Source organism: Cherax quadricarinatus, chromosome 58 (genome assembly GCF_038502225.1).
Source record: "Cherax quadricarinatus isolate ZL_2023a chromosome 58, ASM3850222v1, whole genome shotgun sequence".
NCBI classification, from domain to species: domain Eukaryota; kingdom Metazoa; phylum Arthropoda; class Malacostraca; order Decapoda; family Parastacidae; genus Cherax; species Cherax quadricarinatus.
Window position 1 is genome coordinate 4,087,143 of NC_091349.1, and position 12,500 is coordinate 4,099,642.

Sequence of the window (12,500 nt, forward strand, 5' to 3'; positions counted from 1 at the left end):
TGGTTGTTGTGAGTGTTTGGTCATGGTGAAAGGTTGGATCAGTGGTTGTTCTGAGTGTCTGGTCATGGTGAAAGGTTGGATCAGTTGTTGTGAGTGTTTGGTCATGGTGAAATGTTGGATCAGTGGTTGTTGTGAGTGTTTGGTCATGGTGAAAGGTTGGATCAGTGGTTGTTGTGAGTGTTTGGTCATGCTGAAAGGTTGGATCAGTGATTCTTGTGAGTGTTTGGTCATGGTGAAAGGTTGGATCAGTGGTTGTTGTGAGTGTTTGGTCATGGTGAAAGGTTGGATCAGTGGTTGTCGTGTTTGGTCATACTGAAAGGTTGGATCAGTGGTTGTTGTGAGTGTTTGGTCATGGTGAGAGGCTGGACCAGTTGTTGTTTTTGTGTTTGGTCATGGTGAAAGGTTGGATCAGTGGTTGTTGTGAGTGTTTGGTCATGGTGAGAGGTTGGATCAGTTGTTGTTTTTGTGTTTGGTCATGGTGAAAGGTTGGATCAGTGGTTGTTGTGAGTGTTTGGTCATGGTGAAAGGTTGGATCAGTGGTTGTCGTGTTTGGTCATGCTGAAAGGTTGGATCAGTGTTTCTTTTGAGTGTCTGGTCATGGTGAAAGGTTGGATCAGTGGTTGTTTGAGTGTTTGGTCATGGTGAAAGGTTGGATCAATGATTCTTGTGAGCGTTTGGTCATGGTGAGAGGTTGGATCAGTGGGTGTTGTGTTTGGTCATACTGAAAGGTTGGATCAGTGGTTCTTGTGAGTGTTTGGTCATGGTGAAAGGTTGGATCAGCGGTTGTTGTGAGTGTTTGGTCATAGTGAAAGGTTGGATCAGTGGTTGTTGTAAGTGTTTGGTCACGGTGAAAGGTTGGATCAGTGATACTTGTGAGTGTTTGGTCATGGTGTAAGGTTGGATCAGTGGTCCTCGGGAGTGTTTGGTCATGGTGTAAGGTTGGATCAGGGGTCCTCGGGAGTGTTTGGTCATAGTGAAAGGTTGGATCATTGGTTCTTAGGAGTGTTTGGTCATGGTGTAAGGTTGGATCTCTATGTCTGTACTACACCTGAGGTGATAGTACTGAAGGTTCTTGTTGCAGGAAGGGTATGACCGAGGTTTTGATCAGTAGGTGGCTTGAGCATCCAGCAGGTACGTGTGGGTGCATTAAATTTCAAGAGGTGACTAGTGGTGTTGGGGATTTGAAGTGCTGTTGTAGTGCCAGCAAGGTAACACTGATAACATGACTCTGGGAAACGGGTTAGCCAGATTTGATTATGTTGTCATAAGGTATAAATCATCATTATGATTGCGTTGTGCTGGTCTCAATAATAATAATAACAATAATAATAATAATAATAATAATAATAATAAAAAATAATAATATACATGCATTCTATTGTAATTTAATTAACACTGATTTAATAATCTATTTTGCAATTTTTGTCATCAATGAATGCCGGGGAGAAATGTAAACAACAATGCGTTGTCATGGCAACAATAGCCGGGATTTATTTTTCATATGATGCACGATGTCAATTGTGCATTGTTGTTCATCCTGGTTGTGTTAAGGTCGCTGTGTCAGTCATAGTTATTTGAAGCTCCGTATGTGTGTACTCATCTACATATGGTTGCAGGGGTCGATTCACAGCTCCTATGTGTGTGTACTCACCTATATATGGTCGCCTGGCAACACAGTAGTCTAGGATGAACAACATGTGTGTTAGTTGACACAGTGGTTGGTTGACACAGTGCTTGGTTGACACAGTGTTTGGTTGACACAGTGCTTGGTTGACACAGTGCTTGGTTGACACAGTGCTTGGGTGACACAGTGCTTGGGTGACACAGTGCTTGGGTGACACAGTGCTTGGTTGACACAGTGCTTGGTTGACACTGTGCTTGGTTGACACAGTGCTTGGTTGACACAGTGCTTGGTTGACACAGTGGTTGGGTGACACATTGGTTGGGTGACACAGTGCTTGGTTGACACAGTGCTTGGTTGACACAGTGGTTGGGTGACACAGTGGTTGGGTGACACAGTGCTTGGTTGACACAGCGGTTGGGTGACACAGTGGTTGGGTGACACAGTGCTTGGTTGACACAGTGGTTGGGTGACACAGTGGTTGGGTGACACAGTGCTTGGTTGACACAGCGGTTGGGTGACACAGTGGTTGGGTGACAGTGGTTGGCTGAGAGAGAGAGAGAGAGAGAGAGAGAGAGAGAGAGAGAGAGAGAGAGAGAGAGAGAGAGAGAGAGAGAGAGAGAGAGAGAGACAAAGTCGTTAACCTCTGGTAACGAGGTCCTTATCACTATTGTTATCGATTATGGAACACCAATTATACTGGGAAAAACAAGTACTGCATCACCCACTTACCACCGCCACTGCTACCACTACCAGTGGTGGTGGTATTGGTGGTAGGTGGGTGATACAACACCCACTACAACTACCACCACAAACACTACCAGCAAAAACCACTAACCACCACCACCACCACCAATACCACAGGTGTAGATATGGCCTGTACACCTTGCTAAAATGCGACTACCACTTGGGAACAAAGACAGCAGAGAATAACTGAATCATATATCCTTCACCAAAACAAGCTGATATTTACAGAATATTACAGCCTATGTACAGTATTTATATTATGTACAGTGAGACAAATGCAAACATAAGACACTGTGATCAATGAGACAAATGCAAGAATAAGACACTGTGATCAATGAGACAAATGCAAGAATAAGACACTGTGATCAATGAGACAAATGCAAGCATAAGACACTGTGATCAATGAGACAAATGCAAGGATAAGACACTGTGATCAATGAGACAAATGCAAGAATAAGACACTGTGATCAATGAGACAAATGCAAGCATAAGACACTGTGATCAATGAGACAAATGCAAGAATAAGACACTGTGATCAATGAGACAAATGCAAGCATAAGACACTGTGATCAATGAGACAAATGCAAGAATAAGACACTGTGATCAATGAGACAAATGCAAGCATAAGACACTGTGATCAATGAGACAAATGCAAGAATAAGACACTGTGATCAATGAGACAAATGCAAGAATAAGACACTGTGATCAATGAGACAAATGCAAGAATAAGACACTGTGATCAATGAGACAAATGCAAGAATAAGACACTGTGATCAATGAGACAAATGCAAGAATAAGACACTGTGATCAATGAGACAAATGCAAGAATAAGACACTGTGATCAATGAGACAAATGCAAGAATAAGACACTGTGATCAATGAGACAAATGCAAGAATAAGACCCGGTGAGAACTGTAATGACCAGCAGGGAAGGTAAGTCTGCCAGGGACGATTCACAAGTGTATCACATCGCTTCACAGCTCTGGTGAGCTTCCTTGTGATTGGCTGGTTGAACCGAGATACTGGTATAACGACGGGACCCCTACTCGTTACACCCACAGAACCTGGTTCACTGGTCAGGAGGTATGCCTATATGTACGTTACATACCACAACTGCCACTACTACCACTGCCACTGCCACTACTACCACTGCCACTACTACCACTGCCACTACTACCACTGCCACTACTACCACTGCCACCACTACCACTACCACTACTACCACTGCCACTACTACCACTACCACCGCCACCATCACGCTAAGTGCTGTTATCCAACCTCAACTCGTTTCAAAGCCCAGTTCTCTCTGAGGTATACTACCCCCCAGGATGCCACCGACACCAGTCCACAAACACTCAGGTACCTACTTACTGCTAGGTGAACAGGTGTAAGATGATTAACACCCGGGTACCTACTTACTGCTAGGTGAACAGGGGTAGCAGGTGTAAGATGATTAACACCCGGGTACCTACTTACTACTAGGTGAACAGGAGCAGCAGGTGTAAGGTGATTAACACTCGGGTACCTACTTACTGCTAGGTGAACAGGGGCAGTAGGTGTAAGGTGATTAACACCCGGGTACCTACTTACTGCTAGGTGAACAGGGACAGCAGGTATAAGGAAACCTGACCAACGTTTCCACCCATGCCGGGAATCGAACCACGGACACTCAATGTGTGCTACCAACCTAGCCACGGCATACCTTTAAATATGCTGGAATACGCTAATTAACACTAGAAATCTACTAGATAGCATTAAAAAACTACTAGACACTAGTAGACTACAAGGTACAAGAGTGTTAGAAATGGACTGACCGTGACTAAGAACTTGTGGCTAGGTTTAATGTTGATGGGCGTGACTCTCTCAGTGGGAACGTAGCGGTAGAACTCGGTACCGTTGTGGTACCACTTGAGAGAGTAGAGTCGGGTGGCCCGGAGGTCGTAGGAGCACCCCAGCTTGGCTTCTCCTCCAGCGAAGGCGTACTGGGGTACCTCCACTCCTCTCAGCAGGTCCCCCGCTGCGGCACCTGCGGGGAAGAGAATGCGCCCCATTTTAACAGAGAGATGATCATAATGCGCACTCTGCCTGGTGTGGTAAGTTTGTTACTGGTCTGAGTGAATATTTGTGCGCCGAAATGTTCTGGGTAAGGTTAGGTTAGGTAAGGTTTGTAGGAAACAGGAGAAGTGTTTTCTGACGCGGGTCTTAGTCACCCACGACCACAGCTGGAGCTTTTGGTCATCTGACCGAGGCCTTCCGCTAGCTTACCGACCCACCCCTTTAGAATATAAGTAATGTTTAATATAGATGCTCTATGTAATCAGTGGCTGCTCATGTCTACTAGTACCATGTCATCCGTTTTTGTAAACCTATGTATAATACGGAAATAATAATTATAACAATAATAATTTATTATTATTATTATTATTATATTATTATTATTATTATTATTATTATTAGTGTAGGTAGGTAGGTAGTGGTGGTGGTGTGGTGTGGTAAGTGGTGCGGTGGTAGGTGGTAGGTGGTAGGTGGTGGTGGTGGCGGTGGCAGTGGCGGTGGTGGTGGTGGTGGTGGTGGTGGAGCGGCGGTGGCGGTGGCAGGTGGTGGTGGTGGTGGTGGTGGTGGTGGCGGTGGCAGTGGTGCCGGTGGCGGCGGTGGTGGCGGTGGTGGTGGTGGTGGTGGTGGTGGTAGGTGAGTAGGTGGATGTGGCAGCAGGTGGCGGTGGCGGTGGTAGTGGTGTGGTGGTGGCGGTGGCGTGGTGCCAGTGGCGGCAGTAGGTGGCGGCAGCGGTGGTGGTGGTAGTGGTGGTGGTGGTGGTGGTGGTGGTAGGCAGCGGCGGCGGTGGTGGCGGTGGTAGGTGGTGGTGGTGGCGGTGGTGGCGGTGGCGGTGGTGCCAGTGGCGGCGGTGGTGGCGGCGGTGGTGGTGGTGGTGGTGGTGGCGGTGGTGGTGGTGCGGTGGTGGTGGCGGTGGCGGCGGCGGTGGCGGCGGTGGTGGCGGTGGTGGTGGTGGTGGTGGTGGTAGCGGTGGTAGCGGTGGTGGCGGTGGTGGCGGTGGTGGCGGTGGCAGGCAGGCGGTGGTCGGTGGTGGTAGCGGTGGTAGGTAGTGGTAGGTGGAGTGGTGGTGGCAGGTGGTAATGGATGGTAGTGGCGGTGGTAGTAGGTAATGGTGTTAGAGCAATGGTAATAGGTGGTAGTGGTAATAAAAATGAAAGGTAATGGTGTGGCAGTGGTAGTGTGGTAGTAATAGTATTAGAAGCAGTAGTAGTAATAATAATAATAGTAGCAGCAGCAGCAATAGTAGTAGTAGTAGTAGTAGTAGTAATATTAGTAGCAGTAGTAGTAATAATAGTAGCAGCAGTAGTAGTAGCAGCAGTAGTAGTAGTAGCAGTAGTGGTAGTAGTAGTAGTAGCATTATTATTATTATTATTATTATTATTATTATTATTATTATTATTAGGAATAGTATAGTATAGTAGTAATAATATCATCCACTTAATGTAAGTATGGAGTAAGTTCTTGTTCCATATTTGGGTTGTATCCTATCATATTGTGTTTTAGTTGGCCTCTTAGATACACTCTGAAGTGTTCACCCAGGCAGCTAGCTTTATCAAGTCCAAAACAGCCTATTAGACTTGCTTATAAATGGTGAGATATATATATATATATATATATATATATATATATATATATATATATATATATATATATATATATATATATATATATATATATATATATATATAATATATATATATATATATATATATATATATATATATATATATATATATATATTATATATAGGCAGCAGAGAGGTCCATGCATTCAGGTGTACATGTGGACGTAAATATGGAACAGAGGAGCACCGCTGTGTGTGGGGGGGGGTTGTATTTCCCGGTGTACAAGTATGTTGTGCTGTGATAACATGGATGACAGAACAAGTGCACTTACGACACTTACTGGATACGTTTTGGTTGTGGGACCTTTCGAGAATGTTATTAACAAAATATACACATGAATCGACCTATCCAGAATGTTAGTAACAAAATAAACACATGAAGCGACCTTTCCGGAATGTTAGTAACAAAATAAACACATGAAGCGACCTTTCCGGAATGTTAATAACAAAATGAACACATGAAACGACCTTTCCGGAATGTTGCTAAGAAAACAAAGCATCTGAGGTGACCTTTCCAGAGGTTGCCACACGCAGCCTCTGGAAAGGTCACCCTACCTTCAAAATTGCAGGTAGGGTGAAGCAGTCACTGGAAGTCATGAGTGACTGGAAGGAGAGGCCATTGTGTTGGAGTCAGACTTGTAGGTAGGGTGGAGTAGTCACTGGAAGTCATGAGTGACTGGAAGGAGAGGCCATTGTGTTGGAGTCAGACTTGTAGGTAGGGTGAAGCAGTCACTCGGAATCATGAGTGACTGGAAGGATCGTCCAGTGGGGTCCTGACCCACAACCTCCCACTAACAAAACTTCGCCACTTCTAATACAGTCCATCCAGACGGTGTTCCAGCCCACTACACCCCGTTATTCCTGCCTTCCAGCCCAACTTTGCCTGCCATGAGTACACTTGTGCTCCGGGTCACTGGCTGCACTCACAGGGGGAGAGGGAGGGACTTTCTTCCAATACTCGCGCACTGAACGTGTGTCGTCCGCCGGTGAACGGGTCGTTCAGCTTGCCGTTACTCTTCATTCTCGCTCGCTCCTTTCTCTGTTCCCGCAACATTATTGCTCCTTTTTCTTCCTTGTCTTGGTGTTCTCCTCTTCCTTGTATCCTCTTAAAATTTCTTCACCTCACTATTTTTTAGCAATTCTCTTGTGTGTGTGTGTGTGTGTGTGTGTGTGTGTGTGTGACTCGTCTTACACACTACTTAAGGGTTCGAGTCCTGGTTCATGGTGTATCTGAATTCTCACTTAATTGTAATATTAACGGTGGTGTGTCCTGGGTTACTGGGAGAGAATGAGGTTTGATTTAGGTTAAGCAGCTCTGACTCCCTGGATCCAGAGCCCCTGAAGCTGGCAGCCTCCCTGGAGGAGCGAGGCGCTCCAGCCTGGTATTACATCCTGGCCAAACTTTAATTAAAAAAAAATATTTCGGTGAGACTTAAGTCGGTGTTCCATCACGGAACTGAGACAACCCCTTCCCTACCCTTCTTTCCCTTCCCTTCTTTCCCTTCCTTCCTTTCCCTTCCCTCCCCTTCCTTTCCTTTCCCTCCCCTTCCCTTTCTTCACCATTCCCTTCCTTCCCTTCTATTTCCCTTTTATTTTCTCCCCTTCCCTTCTATTTCCTCCCCTTCCCTTCCCTTCTTTTACCTCACCTCCCACCCTTGGTGCACTGTTAGATACTTGAGTACACTTGAGTGCACAGGTCTGGTAGACAACACTGGGGTGGACAGCAGTATGGGAGGCTGCAGATCTCTCAGGCGCTGGTTACCTGCCTACCAGTGCAAGTTTTCCCTGTTGTCGTAGTTGGGATAGTTAGTAGGAACTAGTGATGGTGGTAGCCAGTAGTGATGCTAGTGGGGGTGATGTTGGTGGTGATAGTGGTGTTGCTGGTGATAGTAGTGACTGGTGTTGGTGGTGATAGTAGTGAGTGATGTTAGTGGTGAGAATAGTGAGTGGTGGTGCTGGTGACAGTAGTAAGTGGTGTTGCTGGTGATAATGAGCTGTGGTGGTGGTAGTAATAGTAGTGAGTAGCGGTGGTGGTAGTAACAGTAGTGTATGGTGGTGCTGGTGATAGCAAATAGTGAATGGTGGTGATAGTTAGTGGTGTTGGTGGTGGTGATAACTTTTCATAGTCCATGTCAAAAGATCATGGTAAAGGAATGAGTACTGTGGTCTCCTACCAAAGCCACATCCCTGAAGCCTGGTCTGGGAAGGAACCAAGGGGACGTAGACCCCCGGAACACTCTCCAGAGAGACTCCAGGCAGGGAGATATTTGTCAGTCCGCATTAGCAGTACAAACATCTCTACTGAACAAAGTAATGTACAGTCTCACATACGTCACGACACTTGTACATCAAGATCAATAAAGCTGGGGTTCGTACTGTTCTCGGTGGAAGCTGAGACGATCTAACCCATATGGCTGGTTGGGTAATGGGGGTTTAAGGCCTATCCGCTACACGAGGGTCATTAAGGCTGCATCCTACCTGGTAGCCACTAGTCAAGAAGCTTTAATACCTTAAACAAGGATAAAGGTAAACTATCAGTGTATATACACAGAGAAACAAGAACCTCTCGGTGTATATACAGTGAGACATACAATTTTCGATGTGTATACACAGAGAGATGTACCTTTCAGTGTATAATACATTAAGAAATATACCTCTCGGTGCATATACACTGAGGCATCCGCCTCTCTGGGTATATATATACACATCGGTGTATATATACTGTGAGACACTTTCCGGTGTATATTATCCACGTCATCTATATACAATACACAAAAAATATCCAAAAATTATATACATTTACCCTAAAAAATACAAATAAAACAATGTCAGATACCAGGGTAAATATACTAAATAAAAAACTGAAAAATATATACAACTGAGTGAATAACAGACTCTGAGATAAGCCAAGACTGACCTGTGAGGGAAAGAGGCCAGGGCTTCTCCTCTCTCTCTCTCTCTCTCTCTCTCTCTCTCTCTCTCTCTCTCTCTCTCTCTCTCTCTCTCTCTCTCTCTCTCTCTCTTTTAAGTACCTTGCGTGTAGTTACTACTGCCTCTGCTTCCCAAAAATTCTTTTAGCCAATCTTAATGGAATATCTAGATAGCTTGAATCCAATTAAGAGGCTTCCTCTCTTGTCTTATTTACTGTGGTAGTTTGTGGTCGTGTGGTGGTAGTTTGTGGTCGTGTGGTGGTAGTTTGTGGTCGTGTTGTGGTAGTTTGTTGTGTGGTGGTAGTTTGTGGTCGTGTGGTGGTAGTTTGTGGTCGTGTGGTGGTAGTTTGTGGTCGTTTGGTGGTAGTTTGTTGTCGTTTGGTGGTAGTTTGTGGTCGTGTAGTAGTTTGTTGTCGTGTGGTGGTAGTTTGTGGTCGTGTTGTGGTAGTTTGTTGTCATGTTGTGGTAGTTTACTGTGGTCGTGTGAAGGTAGTTTGTGGTCGTGTGGTGGTAGTTTGTGGTAGTTTTCTGTGGTGGTCGTGTTGTGGTAGTTCGTGGTCGTGTGGTGGTAGTTTACTGTTGTCGTGCGGTGGTAGCTTACTCTGGTCGTGTTGTGGTAGTTTACCCTGCGTGTTGTGGTAGTTTACACTGGTTGTGTGGCGGAAGTTTACTGTGGTGGTTACTTTGTGGTAGCTTATTATGGCCGTGGTGGTAGTTTACTCTGGTCGTGTTGTGGTAGTTTACTGTGGCCGTGTGGCGGTAGTTTACTTTGGCCATGTGGCGGTAGTTTTCTGTGGTCATGAGGTGGTAGTTCGTGGTTGAGTTGTGGTAGTTTACTGTGGCCGTGTGGTAGTAGTTTACTCTGGTCGTGTTGTGGTAATTTGTGGTCGTGTTGTAGTAGTTTACTGGGGTCGTGTGATGGTAGTTTTAACCATCTTTTAACCAGCTTGTTTTTCCTGTATATACACTGAGAGATGCATACCTCTCAGTGTATATACACCGAGAGATACATACCTCTCAGTGTATATACACCGAGGGATACATACCTCTCAGTGTATATACACCGAGAGATACATACCTCTCAGTGTATATTCACCGAGAGATACATTCCTATCAGTGTATATACACAGATATACATATCTCTCAGTGTATATACACTGATATATACACAGCTATCAGTGTATATACACCGAGATACATGCCTTTCAGTGTATATACACCGAGAGATACATACCTCTCAGTGTATATACACCGAGATACATACCTCTCAGTGTATATACACCGAGATACATACGTACATCTCAGTGTATATACAACGAGAGATACACACCTCAGTGTATATACACTGACATATACACAGTTATCAGTGTATACAGAATGAGAAGGAAATGCTCTGTATGGAGCTTCAACAACAACACAATTATACAATAACACACCATAATCATACAATAATAAAGTATAATCATAAAATAACACAATAACACACCACAATTATACAATAACATACCATAATTATACAATAACACGCTATAATTATACAATAACACACCACAATTATACAATAACACACCACAATTATACAATAACATACCATAATTATACAATAACACGCGATAATTATACAATAACACACCACAATTATACAATAACACACCACAACCACACAATAACAACCACAATTATACAATAACATACCACAACCACACAATAACAACCACAATTATACAATAACACACCACAACCACACAATAACAACCACAATTATACAATAACATACCACAACCACACAATAACACACCACAATTATACAATAACACACCACAACCACACAATAACAACCACAATTATGCAATAACACACCACCACACAATAACACACCACAATTATACAATAGCTCACCACAATAATGCATCACAATCATACACTACAATTATATAGACCACAATGGCAGAATAATACACCACAATCACTCAATAACGCACCACAATCACAGAATAATATATCGCAATCATACAATAATACAGAGCACAATCAGTGTGAGTTACAATCTCTGGAAGGTACAGTCAGACAGCTTACCTTAACGTACTTTCAGCAGTCTAAAGGTTAATCTAACAATGGTTTCTTATTTCAGTGCGGAAACAACGTAGAGAATACTGTATAAGACAAGGTGTCCTGTAGCTCGATCTCTAGCGCACTCAGCTCACACATTGAGGTCCGGAGTTTGAATCCCCGGTACGGCTGGATAACATTAGGACGTGTTTCCATAACACACTTACTGTCTATGTTCACCCATCAGTAAAATGGGTGCCTGAGTGTTAGTCGACTGGTGAGGGTCGCATCCTAGGACAAAACTGATCTAATTTTTCCCGAAATGTTCAGCATAACAAGAGGCTTTCTATATAGTAGTATGTCATTGATGTCAGCTGGGCCTGTATACCTTGTACATGCAGAAATAATAATAATAATTATTATTCTAACCCCGGTGCTAGTTGGTGTTTATTAACCAGCTGGCGTCTAGGTGCTCCACTGCTACTCTTCTAGTTATCGTCTCCATTATCTTACACTCTATACATGTCAGTGACAGCTGCTCTGTACTTCAATGCTACCTTGTTTGTCCACTTTCTTATATAGTGAGACAACGTTTGTTGTCCACTACACCTCTGGCAAGTGTTCTGTGTCAAGTGACTTGGAGATGTTAGCAAGAAGTTCACACAATCAGTCAGCTCCTCAGAACCCACCGAGAGGCATCAGTAGATTCTTCACCTCTTCTCCTGTTGTGTACTGCATCCAGTCCTCTTCGACGCACTCTCTCTCTCTAATTCACTGGTTTTAGCACTATTTCCTCCAAGAATACCTGCTGTAATCGCTTGTTCATCTCCTCGTAGACGTGCTGGTCATTTCTTGTGAACCCTCCTACCTCCCTGTTCAGTCTTATTACCTGGCCCTGACCTGTTCTGGCCCTGACCTTCCCTGGTCCTGACCTGCCCTGGCCCTCACCTGTTCTGGCCCTCACCTGCCTTTGCATACTAACTCATTCTTATATTGGTCCTTAATATTTTGTTTTTTTCTACCCTTGCGTATTGGTTTCTGGTTCTGCTTCTTTGCTTTCTACTCTTAATTTCTTTCCATGATAAATTAGACACATGTGCAACACTTGGGAATCTTTATTATGGAAACGTTTCAGCACACAGTGGCTTCATCAGTCAAATACAAAGAAGAATGATGAAGATCAGAAGGAGTTTGAGGTAATCAGTCCATTAATCAAAAGTGATGGACTGATTACATCGACTCCAGGCAGAGGGACTGATTACTTCAAACTCCTCCTGATCTTCACCGTTCTTCTTTGTATTGGACTGATGAAGCCACTGTGTGGCGAAACGTTTCCTCAATAAAGATACCCAAGCGTTGCACATGCGTCTAATTTATCCACCTGTCGGTTCTCTGAACCATTTATCTACATTACGTTCCCTATTTTTCCCCGCTCTTGCGATATTAGCTTTTACCTTTCTGGACGTGTGGGTGAGCC

General features: G+C 44.2%; 1 protein-coding gene across 1 annotated transcript in view; it reads right to left on the reverse strand.

Annotated features, from left to right (window-relative positions):
- The window catches only part of LOC138854405 (uncharacterized), a 145,499-nt gene that overhangs the window by 80,797 nt on the left and 52,202 nt on the right, over positions 1-12,500 (reverse strand). The window contains exon 2 of the mRNA XM_070097452.1: positions 4,183-4,394. Coding sequence (XP_069953553.1) covers positions 4,183-4,394 — 212 coding nt within the window. The remainder of the gene's footprint in view (positions 1-4,182; positions 4,395-12,500) is intronic.